The sequence below is a fragment of the Artemia sp. Qi Xiang Cuo genome, chromosome 3 (assembly GCF_049724085.1).
Source record: "Artemia sp. Qi Xiang Cuo chromosome 3, ASM4972408v1, whole genome shotgun sequence".
NCBI lineage: Eukaryota > Metazoa > Arthropoda > Branchiopoda > Anostraca > Artemiidae > Artemia > Artemia sp. Qi Xiang Cuo.
In genome coordinates, this window is record NC_142796.1 from 29,944,837 (window position 1) to 29,967,640 (window position 22,804).

The 22,804-nt window shown below is 37.1% G+C and overlaps 1 protein-coding gene across 4 annotated transcripts in view; it reads left to right on the forward strand.

Moving 5' to 3' along the window:
• Window positions 1-22,804, forward strand: part of dome (cytokine receptor domeless) — a 168,636-nt gene that overhangs the window by 43,956 nt on the left and 101,876 nt on the right. For all 4 annotated transcript variants that reach the window (XM_089085712.1, XM_089085714.1, XM_089085715.1 and 1 more), the window contains exons 3-4: window positions 6,337-6,645; window positions 12,431-12,557. In XM_089085712.1, the coding sequence (XP_088941838.1) occupies window positions 6,337-6,645; window positions 12,431-12,557 (436 nt within the window). The remainder of the gene's footprint in view (window positions 1-6,336; window positions 6,646-12,430; window positions 12,558-22,804) is intronic.

Below are 22,804 nucleotides of genomic sequence, written 5' to 3' on the forward strand. Positions count from 1 at the left end.
ATATCGACAAGCATTCCCCGAGAAAATATCTTCCTTTGAATAGACAGCTCTAGAGAATCGTCATCTAGAATCACCCGTTTTTCCATAAGCACTAGATTTCCCCTGATTCGCTCTTTCTCCAATCCATCCAATTTTTAGAGTCCTAATTCTCTCACAGCCAATTTCAGACTAACCCGAATTTTTTTCTTTACTCTAAAAATATATAGTAGTCTGCTATAGAAATAAAAATATCTTTGTTTTGGAAACAACTCCATTGAATATGATTACAAAAATAGTTTTCACAGATGCATTTTGTTCTCGTCAATATATTTCGATAGGAAATCTAATGCTGACCGAAGTTTATTTATATGGAGAATATTCACTTTTCCAGCAAAACATAGTTGCTCCTCCTGTTTAAACTTGCTTAATGATATCACGTATCTAGCATACATAGTGTCCCAATATGAATTGTAATGAAAATCAGTCCTTTTATTCAAATCCCAACCACAAATCAAGTTTAACCTCCGCTCTCTGATTGGCTCATAAAAAAAACGGATGTTGCCTCAAAAACCGGTTCGGTTGATTTATATAATTATGATCATACTCTCAAAACAGTTTTGAATACATTATACACTGCCAAATAACCAGTCTGGTAATCTGCCTTGGAAAGCTGCCATGGGAATTGCTATACCCGTGAGCAAATAACATGGGAATTGCTATACCCGTGAGCAAATCCAGACGAGGCACCCTACTGAGGACTGGCTCCAGATGCACATGCTTTGAGAGTTTGTATACCTGGCAGTTGCAGATTTTACTTAGTCACTACTGGACGTTTGCCAGGTTTTACTACACCAACTTCAGTTAATTAAATTCTGTTCAGGTTTAAGAGGATTCGAAACCTTAAAAATCATATTGTGAGCCTCAACGCGTGCTGACCGTCTCAAAGATTTAGGGTCCATTTGTAAATTCTCCGAGGGGACTAGTTTCCATTGAAAGCTATTGAGAACTTTATGTTCGACTTTGAAATTTTATTGAAAAGACAGTGAAACTGTGTCGGCAAGGCTTTCAGTCAAAGCAGGTAGTACCACAAGGAGCTCCGAAAGCTGAAAAAGTGATCAAATGACGTTTTATTTGAGTGGATTTTTGGCGCTTTCCTAACAGGAATGCTAGAACATTTTTAGGGACTGCCCTTTCCCGGACTTAAGAAAAAATTCTGCTCGGCTTAATCGTAAAAAAAACAAAGTTCACACTTTTTAATGATCAAATTTCCATCAAAACTAAATATCTCTATCTCCGGCAGAAAACGAGAGAAGCTAAATGCGTTTTACTAAGATTTTTGGGAAAATAGGCGTTGGCGTTGAGTCTTCTGTCGTTTATTCGCATCTTATATCAAAGCTCTACAAATTATGGCAATACCGCCCCATCAACTCTTAATGGTTTGGACACAAAGTAAAGCGTTTATAATGGACGAGATAGGGTAATCCTTGAAGGTATCGAATCCCATTATATATGTTTTGTAAGTTTCAAGCTAATAATCAAGCGCCTGACCTGTTTTTAATTTATCAATAATCAGACTTAATTCTAAGCATCATTATCTACTTAGTTTGATGTGTCTGTTCAACAGTCTAGTTGATAGATAGTGTGGGTGTAACCTTTAACCGATTATGAATCAGTTAGTGTAATTCTATTATGAATTGTCATATTCATAATATCATGGTTGTAGCAATAGCTGCAACCTGTAAAGAGTTGCAGCAAATAGCTACAAACTGCAGTAATGAGTCTACCTCAGCAAATAGTAACCAAAAATTAAAAAACCTGTTTTGAAAACCAAAAAATTGTCTATTGAGAAAAATTTGTCATTTAAAGCTTAGGGAAGGACGGTAACTATTATTTTGGTTTGTCTTAACAGTGAAAGTTCTGTACGAAAGCAATTTTTTTTTGAATTTTGGAAAGGAGCTTGAAATTCCGTGACTTAAAATACGAGTCCGACTTAACCCCTTCCGTCACCGTGACCAGTTAGTTGGACAAAATTAAAAATGCTCTTCTTTTCCTAACTATTAGGAATTTCGTAAATATGATCGCACTAATATATTCTCCTGTTCGCTGGCTACAGCCTCAGGGGTGTAATCGCCTCAGTTTATCGCTAATTCTCACCCTGACAGCACGTGAACATCGACTTTATTGGAAACAATGGATTGGGAAAAACCAGGTAAAATAATTTTTTTCTCTGCTTCAAAAAGACATAAAATGATTGAAAAAAAATTATTGTGTCAAAATATGGATCATTAGAAATAGACAGGTATTTTTTTATGGCCGAAATCACTTGAAGTATGTGCTTGAGGCTATGCTGAAGTTCTGTCCAATTATCTGGACTGCGCGACTAGGTTTAGAGAAATAAATGACGCATGGCTTGGTTTTATGGTAGTTTGGATGCCATCTACTATCTTGAAAAACGAATATTTTTATCGGAAAATTGAACAGATGTCATTGCTGCTTGTCATTTATTCCCCTTGTCCAGTTAAGTGGACAACGTGACACGTGCTCTTCCAGCGCACGGAAGAGCACGTTTGTTATGGCAAAAATGCCATAACAAACCCTCGGACGGCAAGTATTTTCCCCAAACGTCACTCCCCATCCAGAATACGGCCGCCTCGAGCTGGTTCTGAGCCCATCCCTGCTTTGTCCCCCATTCGCTGCGTTACGTCCCGATACGAAAGAACTTTTATCCCCTTCATTACAGAGAAAATGAATAAAATGCCTCAATAGTTTCTTTTTTGCCCTCTTTTGTTGTTTATTAGCTGATGGTACTGCCCCGGTTCTTGCGCTCTTTTGCTTGCCCCCCCTTTCTTGACCAGCTTTTATTGTCTTTAACTCTTTTATTGATTTACTGTAGTTTAATTGCTGACACTTTCTTAGTATCCCTTTTAATTTAAATTCATTTATGTTTTGTGCTAAGTTTAGTTTGACCAGTTTTTAATGCATTTATGTCTGGCTCTAAGTTTAGTTTGACAAATTTTTGCTTTTTTTTAATTTTTTAATTGACTTTTTAAAGTTTTAACTATTGACTTTTAAATGATTGTCATTATGGTTTTCTCTATTTCGTTGTTGTTCTTTGCATTTTCAGTGTAACCATTTATTTGTTGTTGACTCCAAACTCCGAATTCGGCCCTGTGTGGGCTTGTGATAGCGATTTTTTTGAAATAAATATCTCTCTCTCTCTCTCTCAGCGCCGCATCCAAACTCTCCTTTTTGTAGGTTCATCAAGACGAAATACCATGCGCATCCAGCCAGATAAACTACTTGATTTTTTCGATGCAATTGGCAGTGACTTGTCAGATATGGAAGTATCTGAAGATGACGATGAAGAATACTTATCAGAAACAAATGGAACAAAACTAACACCACTAAAGACACTCGATCCTTATGAAGTGTCTTCTGATTCAAGCGACCCCGATGATATGCCACTCATATCCCAGGCTGGGCCTAAGACCGTTACTCAACAGCGAGTGATATGGAAAAGAAAACGGTTTATCCCGATCATTCCAGCTTGGTCTGATACTGCAACAGCTGCCAACGAACAACTATCAACACCCTTTCAATACTTCTGTAAGTACATTGATAGCGATTTCTTCGATTTGGCTGCCATCGAAACAAATAGATACAGTATTCAGCAGAATGTAAATAATCCCATTGTAACCAATCCTACAGAAATGCGCAAGTTCGTTGGCATTCACTTGGTGATGGGCTGCATGAAATTTCCAAGGTACCGATGGTATTGGAGCCAGGCAACTAGGGTTTCCCTCATTGCGGATGCCATGGGTCTAAACCGTTTTATGAGGCTGAGAGCCTGCTTTCACTTGGTTGACAACGAAACTGCCAAAGATCCGAACAACCGTCTCTGGAAAGTTCAGCCAGTTATAGATAGGGTGCTAGCACGATGCCAGCAGCTGCTTTCCCATGAAAATGTTTCTATAGATGAGCAAATGTGCCCATTTACAGGTCAGCTTGAGATTAAACAGTACATTAGAGGAAAGCCCTGTCCATGGGGGATCAAGCTGTATTTACTCTGCAATTCTGATGGCTTGGTCCTAAACTTTGACGTGTATCAGGGAAAGACGACAATCATTCCTGAAGAATACAAGGCATTGGGGGTTGGGGGTGGCATTGTCATGAAGCTTATGACAGGAAGAAAGATTCCAAAAGGGACCAAGCTCTACACCGACAATTTCTTTACGTCAATCCCCTTGCTCCAAGCTCTGAGACAGGAAGGATGGTATGGAACTGGTACTGTTCGCGCCAATCGAATGGCTCGGTGCCCCGTCAAGCCAGAAAAAGAGATGAAAAAAGAAGGTCGAGGAGCAATGGAAGAAATTGTACTAGGTGCAGACGAGCTGGTTATAGTCCGATGGCTTGACAACAACATCGTTTCTATGGCCTCAAACTTGGTTGGGATCGGTGAAATAGGACACGCACGACGGTGGTCGAAAGCCGAAAGTAGATACATACAAGTTCCACAACCAGAAGTTATTAGAAGATATAATACCAGTATGGGTGGGGTGGATAAAGTCGACCACCTGATGAGTTTGTATCGTACCTTCATCCGATCTCGAAAGTGGCCACTGCGATTGATTTTTCACATGATTGATCTAGCAGTCACAAATTCATGGATGGAATACATCAGAGACTGCCAATCCTTATCTCTGGGTAGAAGAGACAAGCTGGATCTTGTTGCTTTCCGGAAGGAGGTCGCCTGTGCCCTAATAGAAGCACACACGTCAACACTTCGATCAGTTGGTCGACCAAGGGACTCAAACGTGGAAACAGAAGAGCAAACAACGGTAGGGAGGAAGCGGAAGATCAGCTGCAAGCCTGTGTCTGATGTGCGATATGATGGATATCATCACTGGCCTGTAAATACAGGGGACAAGCACGCCCAGAGATGCAAGATGGACGGCTGCAAGCTAAAAACCACAACTAGATGTCAAAAATGCAATGTCGAGCTCTGCTTTCGGGGCGAAAGAAATTGTTTCAAGGATTTTCATGTAAAGTAAAGTGGTCACGTTGTCCAATTAACTGGACATCTATTTTCGTCATCCTAATAAATGAATTTGAGCAAATCACTTCGGTAATGGCTTACTTATGCTCTAAATAGTAGGTTTAAATCAGGGAATAATTTTTTTCACCTAGGAAAATAATTCGTGACGGAAGGGGTTAAAATCCCCATGGGAAAGATGAAATGGCAAAGCCACAGGATAGAACTGTACCAGTTAAGAAAGGAGCAAGGCAAGGTGCCATTGCCTTATCTTGTTAGGTGAATAATTACGTTCTTGAGGCCCAAGATCACGGTCAAATTCCCTGCGTCATTCCTGGGTAGAATATATTCTAAGTCACTTATGCTGTTGACACTCTCAACCTTAGCTGAACTCACGATACAAATCCTGAAATATTTCAAAAACTGCAAACCGAGTATTTAAAATCTGGTCTTGAATTCAACACTGAAAAAACTGACGTAGTCCTTTTTAATTGGAAAGGCCCACTTCCTGATGAAATTGTACTTGGAAATTCAAAGATCCGCCCGTCCGACCAAATCTTTTATCTTGGCATTTCCATTGGAAATAAATATTTCTCACACTCGTCATCTTTTAACAGAACACATCAAACGCCGCGTATCAGCTTCATACGCTTCCATAGTCTCTGCTAAGCTTCGTTTTAATCGCCATTATCTGTCAACCCTATACAGCACTGTTGCTCGCCCCCACATCCTCTATATTGCACCCTTCTGGAAGGTTCTTACACACGTTGATAAATTGAAAATCTGTTATCGGCCTTTGCACCTTTATTCAATACTATCACTCCGTGGGACAAAAATCGGATTTTTTTTATAGATCGGGGCTCGGACCTTGTTTTTCATCATTTTCTATGCAATATTTTTTATGCCAATAACTTTGATGGGTACCTTGATATTTGTCTATTCTCAGGTCGGGATCCTCAAGAATATTCAGTGTACGGGGCAGTTGTTATAATCCCATGAGGAAGCACTACAAGTACTCAAAATATATGAAGATCTTTGAGAGTTCTGGAATAGACACCCCCCTCCCCCAGAGGTTGGACCAGTGTACACCAATGTGTCATAAGATTTTTCATGGACGTGTTAGAGAATATCATTAAATTTTTCTTTGGGGGAGGGGGTAAAAAGATAAATGTGTTCTTAAACTTAAGTTGTTTCAAATGTTCAGCAGGTGTTGCAATTTAGACTGGCAACAGAAGGTGGAATTCTAATACAATGTTAAGGTATAGGCATAGAAAGTTAATGTGTATAAAATGGAAGCGTAATTACAGTTTTTTTTTCAATTTCAGAGGTCTATCCCTTGGAAGATCCGAAAGTTGTGCTTGGTGACATATACAAACTCACATGTGTATTAGATCCTGGCTCTTCTGTGGAGTTTACAGCAAATGACCTTTTCTTTACAATTGGAGATAAACCATTATCAGACGTACTTATAGATGGGACTTGGAACGTTACAGCATTGAACGACTCCGCCGTTGAGTTGTCAGTAAATGATTCATCGCCCTATCCAGGAGCGAGATACGTATACTATTGTAGAGTAAAGAGCAGTATGGTTACCAAAGAAAGAACCGTTTGCATGAGATACGTTTATGTTGGACGTACGTATCTTTTATTTATTTACTTATTGTACTTTCAGAAGCAGGGGTACTATATCTGCACATACTCAACGTTTTATTTGGGTAATTGGCAGTATAAAAAAGAAAACGCATAAAAAATGGCAAATTAGTCGAAAGTAACAGAAAATTAAAGTTAAGTAGAAATTGAAAATTTTGCCCCAGCGTATATGCCTTAAACTAACTTTTCCAAAATTTCAGAGTAAAAAAGAGATGGATTCTAAATTTTTCCTACCCACCCATACCACTCTATAAATAGTATTCATTTTACTGTGTCCATATGGTTGCACTACGGAAGACGAAACATATTTCGAACTGTTTCTTTTTATTTACCTTACACAAAAATCGATGAAACCTCCCTGAGCCAATTGTCAATAAGTGCATTTATGACAACCAGTTTAGTCTTGCTATTTTAAAATGGCCTAATTTCCGTCAATATTTCTTCTCTTCTAATTCCATCCTTTCGAATATGTAGAAAATCAATAAACAAATAACACTTTCAGAAACACGAATCGGCAATTCCTTTCATTTAATTTCACTAAATTATAAGGGACAAATGCCTTTAAAGGGAGTTTGAGGGGGCAATCCAACTGTTATTTCTTGTAATTTGTTTCTATTTTAAGTTTGACTTCATTGTTCTTCGTAATTTAAGTTCTTTTTAGGTTTTATTTCTTCATTCATAGTAGTTTCTGTTCGTTTTGTGTCTTACAAGAATTAATATCCGATCGTTAGTTTTTCTAATTGCTATTGTTTTTTTTTTTACGATTTTTTCTTTTATTCGAAAGGTCAAATTCGACGCAGTGAATGACAAAATCAATGTGTTTTTTTTTGCTTCAAGTTTTGTTTCTATTTTTTGTCCTTTTTCCTTTTCTTTTTTCATAGGGTGGCTGACCAAAAATATTAGTTTAATTAAGTTCCATTATTTGAGAGCTGCAGAATGTAACTCTTGGTAATATTGCACTTCCTTATTTTTATATTAATGAACAAGTTAGGCATATTCCCATCCATTGACTAATCTTGACTCTTTGACGCTGTAGTTGAATGTGATTATGTTTTGTCCATGTGTGTGCCTATGGTCTGGCTTGCTATGGACTGTGAAGCCTTTTGCTTACTAGCGGTTGATTGTTGTTCGACGTTTTGGACTCATTAGACAAATCACGATCTATTTTATAGTAGGGACTTCTAAGAATACCTGATAGCACTCCCTCCAAGTTATAATTTAATGTAATCGTTCCAATATTTTTATTTTGATCAAAAGGGCATATAGTCTACGGTCACTACAAAAAAAAAAAAAAAAAAAAAAAAATTGATGGAGGCTCGTATAATTTTCACGAGTCGACTAGACGAATAATACCACAACTAGTTCATTATTCTGTTGAACATTGGATGACGTAAAGAACTACGCGATGGTAAATGGTACTGATTAAATGTTGGCAAGCGGAAATTTGCACACAACTTAGTGACACTAACACAACAAGGTTGTTTATGCAGTAAACGTCGATTCGTGACTAAGGTCACGCAGACAGACATCCCAAAAATGATAGTGTATTATGCACGAAAACGAAAGTTTTAACCTTGTCCGAGCAATAACAGAACCGACAGTTCAGTCTCTGATATATGATATCTGAGATACAGAATAAGTATTATGATCAGTAGAAGAGCTTTCGCAAATCCTGATCACATTATTCAAGTGTGAGGATACAAGTAGCCTGTAAAACCAGTTCATCAGCGCAACTTGAATATTTTCTCCATGAAGAGCAATATGGCAGCCAAGTCCGCTCCCACCATTGTGGCTATTAAGGTCATTACAATATACCAAAAAAGGGCAGGCAATACACTGTTTTGGTGAGGATGTTGTAGAATGAGGCGGACTCATCGTGAAACGCTGTGTAATAGTTCAAAAAAAGAAAGAATTCTTAATGAAAGTGAAGATACACCACGCTGTCTTAAAATGTTATGTAGTTTCAAATGGTTCACATGAGCAAATATGCAAAACATTGACAAATGCAGTGAATAGCCAACAATAAATTATAAACGGCACGTAAAATCCAAACAGTTAGTTCTACAGAATCATGTTTCTTGTAGGCAAACCGAACTATTAGTTTGTAGTATAGTAAACATTCCAAACAAAGTAAGAGCAGATGTTAAAAAAAATATTGTGTTTGACTAAAAACGAAGAAAAAATTTAAAAAAAGAAGAATAATTTTAAAGTAATTGGTGCCAAAAATATCGAAAATAATCAGTGTTACTTAAATCACGCATGCATTTGTCTATGTAAAGACCAAGATATCTGTTATTGAAGGCTCAGAAAGTAACACAGAATTAACGTTCATAGAACAAGAAATTGCGAATAATGGACAATCAATATTTGGGTAATTACTTGAGCGGTTTTAAGATATTCAATCATATTCTACTCCTGCATTTGGCTTTGGTTTATGAATTGCCTGTAGATGTTATATAATAGAAAGCTAAATACTATTCTTTAGCCCTGGTACAACATAAAAAGTCAATCAAGCTGAATTTCAACAAAATCAAAAATACAACCCCTGAGAGAAGGGAACTAGTATCACGATTTGAAGCAAAAAGAAACGATGAAAATGAAGCAAAGTTGGCAATTTTGCTTTGAGGTGGTTAGCACGCACATAAAATCCTGAGACAGCACCCTCCGTATTGCAGATCGAAATTTGGATTCTCAAGAACAACGGGCATAGTCTAGAAAAAGCACTATTGCTTCCTCCCTCGCGAAGTAAACAATAACGAGCTACATCATACAATGGCTCTGCATACAGAGGCCACTGTCTTTGATCGCGCCACGCGGACCATGAATCATATTTTTGGCAAAAACTTTGAATTAGCCTGGATCAATGTCGACACCTGGTATGTCTCAGAAATGAATTCATCAAAATTGTCTGGTCTAATTTTAACAATCAAACAGATCAAGGTGTGTGAATGTGGTAATCCTCTTTTCGTATCTTCTTAAATATTTTTTGCTTGACAGTGTAATCTGTCGCAGATTTCAGTTTTGTCTGTATTCACGTCCAGGGATTTCTTGTAAACTGTTGATCCGAAGACAATTGTCCAGGCAACAGAAGCTCTTTAATTTCATTCCACGTAGGATTGCGCGTAAATGTTATAAAAGAAAAATCTGGATCGCCGTATGCGCGAACAAAAGTCATTGCATCTAGTGTATATTCATCTATGGGTTGCAATCCTACTGTGGACAGACCTGGCATTGTGACCATTGTATTCAGTCCATTGTGAATGTCATCACTATCAATTGCGATGTGCAAACGAATATATTCTTGTGAACACATTTCTGTTTGACCCCATCGAATGAAGAAAAGTCACTCGGTTCCTATACATATCGATAATCACGCGCGTTTAATTCTTCGCCAACTATGGCAGTTGCCACTTCATTGATTGTTGCTGCAGTTTCTTGTCTTTGTTATTGGTCGACTGGTGTTTTGTCAGTTCTAGTTACTAAAACGTAATCATCAGCTAGCATTTTCTTGATGCCTGTCCTGAATAGTCGAACTGTTTTCTTGTGTAGACCGAATAAATTTTGTAATGCAGCAACAATTCCTCGATGCTGAATTGATCATGCTAATCAGCTTGTTTATCACTGGTTCCCGTGAAATAAAATGGGAGAAATTTGTGTTTGGATCCTACAGTAATGTATGTGATACACCTTGATGATAAATGTGTCCTCGGACTCTCTGGACGATGTCTTCTGGAAACATGCATTGTACTTGTGTATGCTTGCCAATCAGTGCTTTGACAAGTAAATTTCCTACTTTGGCTCTCTAAGCATACAGATAAACAATATATGCTTGATTCTGGCTCAAACAAAGTGTAACAACATGCCCCCCCCCCCTGCTTTGGAAAATGGGAGAAAAGGCTACGGAACCATTTTGTGCCTCCAAACATACGGACTGCAAATTGTTGCATGTTTCTGATTGAAAGAAGCTGCTACCGTCTCATCTTTCTAATAGAAAGTTGGCCTTGGAAGGGATTTAGTGCTTCTTTGATTTAGCCTACTTTTACGCCGATTCAGGACTGAGATCGTTTTCTGTTTGTCTTTTTCGCCAAAACAGGGCTTAACCTTTTTATGTATTTAATAAAAAAAAACTTTCCGGAAAAGAATTTTTTAAAGAAAAGAAAGAGCCATATTAAACTTAAGACCAGCAGAAATAAGTTCCTGTAATAATTCAAACGCAAAACGACCAGAAATTACTGTTAAAGCACAAATGGAACAAAAAACAAACAGAAATTAAATAAACAATCATATAAAACATAGAGATAACAGGCACTAGTATAAATGAATTAATAAATACAAAAACAAATAATAGTTAAGTTGCTCATTCAAGTCAAAATTATAACGAAAAAAAATCACTAAAAACAGGAGTTGGCTACTACCCCCTCCCCTAACCGTGAAAGTCTAAAGCCTATTACGTAGTTTGTACTGCATAAAACTATATGCATTTTGAAAAATTCTTAGAAAGAACTAATAAAAATGAACTGAACATTTGATATATAATGATATTAATTGCCGAAGGCTTAGCAATTCAAGATTTTTTTTTCACTTTATTTATTATTTATCGATGTTATTAACATAAACGACAATTTTTGTAATATAATTCGTTTTCAGTTTTTGTATCTTCGTTTTAAGGTTTCCTTCGTTTTTCGTATAGCGTCAGTTCACTGGTTGGATTTGGCTCGTTTTTGCACTAAGCAGATGTTCTGTCAGTCCACAGCTAGAACTTAGCTCGTTTTCGCCTTGAATCAGGATGGAGATTTTTTTTTTTTGGAATGTAGGTTAAACAGTTTTGAACCGGCTCTTAGATGAATGTCTTACAATAGATAGCGAATATGAGGAGAAACTGCAAAATTCGGGTGCATATTATTCCTAAGCTATTGGACTTGATCAAAGGAAGGGGAAATTAAAGAAAAATCTTCACTCCACTCTGTAGAGGTAAATATATGAACATAATTTTCCTTAATACTGTCAATATTTTGTCTGGAATAAGAGTTCCTTACGCTTAATCTAACACCTCTTCAAACGAAGAGAAGTTTGGACGTATATGGCTTCTTTTAGACACGTTTTAATGTGTCCCACTAATGGCTGAAAAAGTTGGTTTTAAAAATGATCTTTTTAAAGATTGTAACTCTAAAACTTCATCTAGAGTTTTATTTTATATTTCCCTAGGCTGCAATTTTATAAACTGTTACCTTGGAACCAAGAATATTTTATTGTAGGTTATTTCATGCTTCGAAATTTTAATGCCAGTTGAAAATTCACAGATTCTAAAATTTTGATCACTCAAAATTTTTAAGATTTTAACCCTAAAATAACCCTGAGGTAGAATGTTTTGATTTTTTATTCTTGTTTGAAGGCTATTATTTAACATTTATGATTAGTCTTTTCTTTTTTCGTTTGTATCAGTCCCCTCCACAAAAATTGAGTACGCAAGAGTTTTTTTGGAGAAGGGGCAGGGATAGTTCTAACTAATGCGGAACTTGGTCATAAAATGACCCGTAAGGTAACAGGGCACTTGTGTAATAGCAAGACCACTAACTTGATTGATTGTGATATTTTAATATACTATGTATTATATAATATATATATATATATATATATATATATATTTTTTTTTTTTTTTTTTTTTTTTTTTATATATATATATATATATATATATATATATATATATATATATATATATATATATATATATATAATATATTCATTTTGACACGTTTATGTATGTTTTAGTTCCACCGTCGAATGTGACTGATTTCAAATGCATATCGGAAAATTTAGACTCCCTAACTTGTACATGGGTAGTTACACCAAACCCAATTCAGGCTAATTATGACCTTTATTATAAATCTGAAGGAAAGTAAGTAATTTTTTCTTGTTCCTTTTTTATGTTGTTATTTGTATTTTGTTTTTTTTTTTTTTTTTTTTAGGCCTTAGGTGATCCTTGGATTTTTTGTCTATTTTTTTTTTTGTTAATGAAAATGTTTTATTTTTGTATTTTTAGTAATAAGTAAAAAAAAAAAAAAAAAAAAAAAATCAGAAGATAAAAAAGAGAAAATTAAGCAACCTACAATTTGGCTTCCAAAACCATACAAATTATTAAGGTGGCCTCCGTCGTGTCAACTTCCAATTTTGATTCCTAATATCTCAACATTCTTCAAATACTACAGACCATAAGTAGCTTTATATTAGGCGATACCCATGTTTTTTTCTTTGTGAGGAACACATTTAGCCACCTATTGAAAATTTCGGTGAAAATTCAAAAATAAAGACTTTGCTCATAAAAAGCAAATGTGGTTAGATAGTTTGTGCACGTTGGTCTGCTGGAAACCTTTCAATTATATTTTCCTCTTTATTTGTTAATTATTGATGCTAGAATCTTTCGTTGGCCTTTAAAATGCGATACAGTCAAAACATTCATTTTTTGCGGTCTAAAGCAAGATGCATCTACTTTGAAAGTCGAAGCTCGAATCAATAGCACACCATTATTTTTTGGGCTCTTACTGGTTGTCAAAATAGCTAACATTCTGCCCAAGGGAAACCTCAGATTTCTTAATTTAACTTTGCAGGTGTTTGAGCAAAAGAATTAATTTTTGGAGGTTTTGGGAGTTCTGGTTGCCAAAATAGGTTTGAAAATTAATATTGAAAAAGACTAAGTCGTTTAGACTAGGGATAAATAAAGGTGAAGACGGAAGAGGATTTAGTATATTTTTTCCATAGGAATTGTGTATGGATAGTTTCGGGTATCTATTTCACTGACGGTATATCACACAACAAGACGTACGAAAAATGTGGTTCTATTCTGTTTTCTAGGGCCATAATGAGAGAAAGACTAAGATGACTAGGACACTTTTTTGCGAATGAAGGATAACAAACTTCCAAAAATTATTCTTTTCGACCATCCATCTAGGGCCATAGGAAAAGCAGATCGTCCCCAAATGGGGCGGGAAGAGGTCCTAAAGAAGTATTTAAAGGGAATGTGAACTTCCTAGAAGGGGATACAGAGCGGAGCTTTAAGTAGATTAGGGCTGAGAAGGACCGTTCGAAGCTGTGCTGGCATCAGGCGGCTTGATGCTGCAGTGAGCTGTTAGCAAAGTATAAGTATATACCAGTAGCGAAATCTTTTTCCAAACATGCCATTTCATAGTGTGTAATTAGGCCCTGAGCATATATGTCAAAGCCATAGTTTCAGTTGCTTCTTGGTTTTCCATCGGAAACATTTGCCATTGCGCGTGCGCGAAGGCAGGGTCATGAATTTTGTGTGGTTTTGGATCTGTGTCCAAAATTTTCAATGGAGAATATAGGAATTTTCGTTACTGTATATTACCTTTACTGTGGCTATTAGTAGCAGTAGTAGTTTAGCTGAAAGGGTTCCAAAACACCTGAAAAACTGGAAACCTTTTGGTAAACTACAACGGTGGAAACTTTTTAAAAGCCAAAAGGGAGAAGAAGACAAAAAGACAAACACAATTTTAACTGTTTTAAAGGTTAGTTAAAGAAAGTGGGGCTGTATGTTTTTTTTTGTTATGCTTTTGATTTTAAATCACATTCATCTTTACCTTTTTTTTGGATGGTTCTACTCCTATGAGTGTTGAAGTACAACTATGCAAGTAAAGACGTTTTAGATTGATAACCCCCAACTATGGCATTTGTCAGGTTAGTTACTTAAAACACTGACAGTGAGGTTATAACTAAGAATACTAAACCAGTTTAAGAAAACGTGTTTTGCGACCTTTAGCTATGTGACCAATGTGATGTTGGTGAGAATTCTTAAGCTGGCTTGAAATGTGTAGACCGACTTGCATTTGTTCTTTCGGTTTACACTCGAAACTCTCTGTGTGATAGCACATTTTTCTTTTTCTGTTTCATTTTTCGTTCATTTGTTTCGAAGTTTTATTTTTTTTTCTCTTGCCGTTAACCAAACCCATTGCGGTGAGATATATAGAAGATGTGGCAATGCAATCGCTGAATAAAGTCGTGATAGCATTTTTCTATTGTAACTATACTTGAGTGCTGCTAACTTAGCATAACTAAATCGAATCGCTGTAGATACTTTTTCGATAAGCAGGGTCCTAGAACTGATGATGCTAGAGCCATACGTAACACCAAGGTACTTAAGTTGATGTACCGAAAATATTTTCGTTCCATTAATGATGACATAAGGCTCAATTCTAGATACTAGATTTGCGTGAACCTTTAACAAAAGAAACTCGGTAATGATGTTTTTGGAATATGAAATGAAAACACATTTCAAGCTGGCTTGAGATGTGTAGACCGACTTTCATTTGTTCTTTTGATTTAAGCGAGACACCATAACTGCTGAAGCTTTAGTAAATGCTTTTTACGATTATTTGAAAAAAAAACTCCGTTTTATAAAGAGTTAAAGCGGCTGAGTTACACGCTTGAACCTTAAACCTTACAGGGTTTAGGAGGCACAGTTGGGGGGCTGCCGCCCACCAAACCCCCCGCTTTCGCAGCCTTTAAATAAAAAAAAAGTTTTTTAAACTGAAAGTAAGGAGCGACATTAAATCTTAAAACGAACAGAAATTATTCCGTATATGAAAGAGGCTGTGCCCTCCTCAACGCCTCGCTCTTTACGCTAAAGTTTGACTCTGTCTCACAAATTTATTTTTTAAAACAATAAAAAACTTTAGCGTAAAGAGCGAGGCGTTGAGGAGGGCAATTACTATGAGTGGGCAGATGAACCTAAAACAAAAGAAATTAAAATGAATAATCGAGATAAACTAAAATGGACATGATTATTATTAGCTAGAATTTTGATAACCTTTTTTGGGCTCAACTAGTTTTTTATAAACGCCAGTAAAACCACACAAAAATAAAATATGTCTAATTCAAAGAAAAAAAGGGGGGGGTTGACCCTCTAAAACCCTCCCCTACAGATCTACTATTCGTAAACAGTAGTATTTAATGGATATTAGACTAGGCATTACTTTTCTATTGAAAAAGTTAATGAGGTTAAATTGGTCGGTGATTTTTTGTTCTTCATATAGGGAAACAATTCTGTCGGTATTTAAGCTTTACTCATCCAGGGCAGTGTTTTCCCCGAGAATGGTCTTTTTGGTTATTATAAACCCAAGAATAGAATATTTTAGGGTATACAAAGTCTTATCGGCTAGCCTATCCCCCCTTTTTTTTTATTAAAACGATGAAATCTTCTTTTAGAAGAATGTTGGCTTTTTGATCTTGTTGAAAGCTTATTCTCGTCTAACCTTTGCAGTTTACAACATATTCGCTGCTGTAAAGGATTTACAGTAGCATTTGTTTCAATGTAAAGGATTTGTTTCAAATGTAAAGGACCACGGCAAAACCGAGATTTTAAACAGGATGGGATGGAGGAGGAATGTTTTCCTTAGATTGGCCCAGAATTAAATCGCTGCGACGAGTTAGTAGTAGTATTAGCAGCTAATCTCCGTTACTTATTAGTTCAAGGATAAAGAAGTGGACTCGGAGCTGCAGGTTTTCTAGTCAAGACAAGTAGGAGTCAAATTAAGGGAGGAGTTTTTCCCAGTTGTAATTAAGTCATTTTAATTTTGAAAGGTTTACAATATATTTAGTTCTTTTTTTTTATCTCTGCATTTATGCAATCACATGGTCTACAAATTCAAGCAGAAGTTTTTCCTACGTAGTGGGTCTAACGTATCAAAAGATGTCTATTTTTAGATCTAGATTTATTATTTGAGCATGTTTTCTCTAAATAGTTTGTGGTGATGGGAGACATCGAAATTTATTATATTCTTAATTTGCAGGAAATGAATATAGGAATTGTTAGTAATTTCTCTACCGAGGTCTCGTATAGTAATTACTAATTTCTCTTAGTAATTATCTCGTATTATAGGAAATTTCTTTTTTCCGTTGCTAAAATGTTTTCTCAGAAAACTACAATTATAAACAGCTTCACGGGTTTAAGCTTGTTGGGTTTTTTTTTCGTGCTAAGTGAATTCCTTGGGTTTAAAAACATTCTTCCCAGTTTTATTTTTTTCATGATGTAGTTACTATGCTGATGGCCTATGAGGTACTGTATGATGTTTTTTGGGACTATAAACACCTCCACAATTATAATTTTGGGGACTAAACTATACCGGCTGCTACAAAAATGATGGTATTTGACAGTCCCGGTGTTCTACCTATTAACTATGCAACCGTTTCTGAAAAAAGCCTGGGAACTAAAGTTTTTCTCAAGGTTGTCACTCAAATTTAAATCACTATCTCGGCTGACATGTTCATGATTAAAGCTAATATGGTTAGCACGATATTGTAGCCATTTGGATTGATTCTAAGAATTAATAGAGACTAATACAAAGACAAATCTTTGGGTTTGGCCCTCGTAATTTGGCTGTCAAATAAAGATCTTTTCTTGGTTAAATGTGTTGCGGACCAGCCCTGATGCTTTCATATTTTTGTTTTGCTTTATCGTTATCAGCGATATGTAGCTTATAATGGTAAGAGATGAAGATCTGAAACTTTTTTCGGGTAGAATATGAGGAAAAGTTCTTCTTCAAGTTAATGGAATTTCCAGTGATTCTAAAAAAATCAGTTTTTTCTAAACAGCCGAATCGTATAAACGAGAAGGAAGCGAAACTGCTATTGCTATGGAAGCACACTTCTTAGCGAAGATGTAATTTTGGATTAGTGTAGAACATAAAACTGTCTCTATGAGACCTGAGATTGAAGATTTTATCTCTTCTATGTTATCTGAAACAATTATGGAAAGGTCAATCCAGAAATCCTAAATTCTGAATTTTAGATTGTTTTAAATGAGATCTCCGATTCTTTTGCCAGAATGTATTAATGGTATCGACCAAATTTGGTGTACAATAAGAGTGACTATCCTAGTTTACCTTTTGGGGAATGATAATTCGACTTTACCTCTTTGAGAGATGAATGGGAGGGTGACCCTGAGTGCTAATCATGAAAATGATTAGCCCCACCTGAAGGAGGGGCTGGCTGTCATTCAAGGTTCATCATTAGTAGTAGTTAATATCCCAGTTGTGCCATTTTAGAATATGGGATTGGCTTGATCTCTTTGGGAGATGAAGGAGGTGAGATGGAGTAATAAATTCTTGCCATAAGCACTTCCAGAAGGAAATATATGAAACTGAGCGTGCCTAGAACGGCAAAACAAAGAAAAGAATCTAGAAAATAACAAGGGGCTTATGACCAGTGTGGTCCTCAACGTGGAGAAAACATAGTTGTGTCATAGTTGTGAATTTTAGAGATCTGGACCTGATGCGATTCCTCTTTGAAGAGGTGGGAAGGGAGGTAAAGATATCAACATCTTTTTTCATCAACCTCAGTACCAGCTGGGCTGGTGGAATTCATTTCATAAAACCTATGCAATAGCCACAATTAGGGTTTCGGGTATCCGTGCTTGACCTGATCTCCGTGTGGCGTCCATAAGAAGAACCTATTGGAACTAAATTAAATGCACCTTAGGTTTGCCTCTAGAGACTTCGACTCCAATTCCGTATACAATGTCGCATTTGTTGCTCCGCAACTATGTTCAACGCTTCAGGGGTCTTGGCATCAAAGAACTAGTTCCACAAAAGATTAGAAACCTCAATTAAAGTTGAATTAGAAATACCATAGATGGTGAAAACAAAGAGGATTTTTAGTAGTTGTTGTTAGCAATGAAGAATGTATTCATAAAAGTCTATCAGACCGAATATACTTCCCTCCATCCTCATAAAATTGTGACTTCCTACTTACCCCATCCGAAAATTCTAAAAGAAGAGTAGAAAAAAATGAAATGAAAAACGATATATTGAGTGGCTTATAGTGTGCATTAAAATAGCTTTGTTTGAAAAAGAAGGGGTAAGAAAAGCCCCTTCTCATCCCCTTCTCCCTGCGTGCGTTTGTAATTTGTGAACCTATTATTCTAGCCGTAGAATGTTTAATTGCAAAATATATGAGATTGACTAGAGCTACTTAAAAGTAGATTAAATGTTTTGCAGTCATATCTCACTAATAGCTCTGCCACAAGGTCTAATTTACGTTTTTTTTTCTCTTCTTGTCCAAGATTTTTATTTGTAGTGTACTTTTTACGCAGATACCTTAAGCATAACTTACGTATAGGCGAAAAGGTTAAAAATGATGTCATATGAGATATTACTGTAACTAACGTTTTTTTTTTCAAGAACAGGTTTCGAATTAATTGGATCTTCTCATTGCTGAAGTTATACGTCTTGCTAGTAGATAAGAGTATGGAAAGATATTCTAACAATAGCATTGTCTTGCATGTTACATGCAATTAATCTTGTTTTTCCAAGAACTACTTAACGAAAACACAAAGAGCATTTGATAATACTATTTATGGTAAATAGGCAATATTTTGCCCGGAGTTTCGGTATTTAATTTTTGGTACCGGCAGATAAGTCTGGTTTCTCATTAAATCAAGGCCGTATCCAGAGGGGTTAGGGGGTTTGAACCCCCCCCCCCCGAAATGTTTGTCTGACTCGTAAAAACGTAACAAAATGAATATAAAGAAATTTTGTATGCGTTTTTGATTTTTTTTTGTACCGCCCCCCCCCCGAAATTTTATTTTGAATAAACCCCCCTCCGAAAAAAATCCTGGGTTCATTTTCTGATTCTCAGAAAATGAATGAGCCTTCGAAAAATCGAATGAGCATTCAAAAAAGGTTCATTCGATTGGAAATTCAAAGGGCTAGTGCCCTTTTAAATAGTCGAGAGTGATTGGATGGCAACTAACTCCCGTCTCACGCCCACCTTTTCCCCAAACATATCCAATCAAAATTTTTAAATAGCTATTTTATTCGACGTAGTTTTAAGTTCTGTAACTTATGTCTTTGAGGATGACAACCCCCCCCCCCCACGACCCTCAGGGCACGGGGTGGAAGTTATGCCCGGGGGGCATATAAGGTTTTGTATAGACAGCGCTGTCGTAGAAACTTCAGAAAGGGCTCATTCGATTGGAAATGTAAATGGCTAGTTCTCTTTTTAATAGTCGAAAGTGATTCTAAGGCAACAGGCACCCCTTCTACGCCCACCATTTCTCCAAACACATCCAATCAAAATTTTGATATAGGCATTTTGTTCAACGTAGTTGAAAGTTCAGGAAATTATGTCTTAGAGCAGGAAATTCCCCCCACAATCTTCAAGGCAAGTGTTATAATTTATGCCCTTGGGGTATATATGGCTCTTATGGAAGGAATGCTTGTATAAACTTCAGAGAGGGCTCATTTGATTGGAAACTGAAAGATCTAGTTCGGTTTTTAAGCGTCATAAGATATTGGAGGGTAACCACCTCCCCCCAAACTCTTTTTTCCCAAATGCATCCAATAAAATTTTTAAGATAGCCATTTTATTAAAAATAGTTCTAAGATCATGCAACAAAAATTCCGGTGTCGACACCCCCCCCCCCCCAGGGCGTGGGGGCAGGCGTTGTAAGTTATGCCCTGGGGTAATATATGGGTCTTATTGAAGGGATGCTCGTATTAACTTCAAAGAGGGCTCATTTGATTGGAAATTGTAAGTTCTAGTTCAGTTTTTGAGAGTCAAAAGAGATTGGAGGGCACCTATCCCCCCCCCCCCCCGCTCCACGCCCTTTTTTCGTCAAGCCCATCCGATAAGAACTTTAAGATAGCTTTTTTTTAAATAGTTCAAAGACCAAATAACGAAAACTCCGGGTCGACGCAGCCCCCCAGGGCCCGAGGGCAGGTGTTGTAAGTTATGCCCTGCGGGAATATATGGTTCTTATTGAAGGGATGCTCGTAAAAACTTCAAATCTGTCTTATTTGCTTGGAAATTGAAACCTCTGGCTAAGTTATTTCGAGTCAAAAGATATTGAAGGGCAACTAGCGCCCCCTACGCCTGTTTTTCCCTAAACATACCGAATAAAAATATTTAGACAGTCATTAAGTTCGAAATTTCTAAGAAGTCAGATAACAGAACTCAGGTGTCGTCACAACCCCCAGGGCCCGGGGGCAGGCGTTGTAAGTTACGCCCTGGGGCATCTATGGTTCGTATACAAGGGATGCTCGTATAAACTTCAGATAGGTCTCATTTTATTGGAAATTGAAAGTACGAGCTCACTTCTTAATAATCAAAAGAGATCCAAGGGAAGCAAGCCCCCCCCCCCCATATCGTCTTTTTCCAAACCCATCTGATGAAAATTTTGAGATAGAATTTTTGTTAAAAATAGTTCAAAGGTTGGATAAGAAAAAAACAGTATCAATACAACCCCCCAGGGCCAGTGGAAGGCGTTCTAAGTTATGCCCTAAGGCCATGTATGGTTCTTGTGAAAGGGATGCTCGTATAAACTTCATAGAGGGCTCATTTGATTGGAAATTGAAAGTTCTAGTTCACTTTTTAAGAGTCAATAGAGTTAAGGGCAACTAGCCCCCCCCCTCACACTCTTTTTTCCCCAAACCCATCCGCTACAAATTTTGAGATAGCCAGTTTTTTTGAAATTGTTTAAAAAATTAGATAACAAAAACCCCCCCCCCCGGGCCCGGAGGATAGGCGTTGTAAGTGTTGTCCCGGGGGCGTATATGGTTCTTACTTACGGGGGCGTAAAACGGTTCTTACTTACGGGGGCGTATGGTTCTTACTTACGGGGGCGTAAACTTCAGAAGGGGCTCATTTGATTGGAAATTGAAAGTTCTAGTTAATTTTTTAAGAGTCAAAAGATATCCGAGGGCAAATAGCACCCCCCCCCCCCACACACCCTTTTTCCCCAAGCCTACCCGATAAAAATTTTATAATAGCTATTTTATTAAAAATAATTCAAAGGTCAGATAAAAAAAACTCCTGTGTCGACTGAACCCACTAGGACCCGGAGGCAGGCGATATGAGTAATGCTCTAGGGGCATATATTGTTCGTATGGAAGGGATGCTCGTATAAACTTCGGAGAGGGTTCATTTGATTGGAAATTGAAAGTTCTTGTTCACGTTTTAAGAGTCAAAAGAGATCGGAGGGCAACTAGCCCCCCCCCCTCCTCCACGCCCTAAATGCATAAGATGAACATTTTTAGATATATATTTTTAAAAATAGTTCAATGCTCAGATAACAAAAAACTCCGGTGTCGACACAGCCCCCCATGGCCCAGGGGTAGGCGTTGCAAGCTATGCCCTGGGGGCATATATGGTCGCTATGGAAGGGATGCTCGGATGCTCGTAAAAACTTCCTAGAGGGCTCATTTGATTAAAAATTGAAAGTTGTAATTCACTTTTCAAGAGTTAAAAATGATTTGAGGTCAGCTAGCCTCCCCTCCCCACTCCAATGATTTTTTCCCAGAGGCACTTCTTATAGAAGGGGTCGTCGTATAAAATTCAAAGGGGGCTCATTCGATTTGATTTCGAGAGTATTAGTGCCCTTTTTAAGAGTAAAAAGTTATCAGAGGGCAACTTCCCCCCTCCAAGCCCTTTTTCCCCAAATACATCTGATAAAAAATTTGAGGTAGCCATTTTTTTTAAATAGTTGAAAGATCATATAACAAAAACGCCCTTACGTGTGGCCATTTCGTTAAAAACAGTTCAAAGGTAAGCTAAGAAAAACTCCTGTGTCGACACCCCCTCCCCCCTAGGGCCCGGGGTAGGCGTTTTAAATATAGCTCTGGGGGCATATATGGTTCTTATGGAAGGTCTGCTCGTATAAACTTCGGAGGGCCCGTATGATTGGAAATTGATAGTTTTCGTTTACTTTTTAAGAGTCAAAAGAGATAGGAGGGCAACTAGCCCCCCTCTCCACGCCCTATTTTCCTCAAACCCATCCGATAAGAACTTTGAGAGAGCCATTTTTTCAAAGTAATTCAAAGGTCAGATAACAAAAACCCCGGTGTCGACACATCCCCCCAGGGCCCGGGGGGGCGGGCGCGCGCGCGCGCGCGCGCGCGCGCGCGCGCGCGTGTGTGCGCGCGCGCGCGCGCGCCGAAAAAAAAAAAAAAAAAAAAAAAAAAAAAAAAAAAAAAAAAAAAAAAAAAAAAAAAAAAATATATATATATATATATATATATATATATATATATATATATATATATATATATATATATATATATATTATTCTAGCCGTAGATATATATATATATATATATATATATATATATATATATATATGTATATATATATATG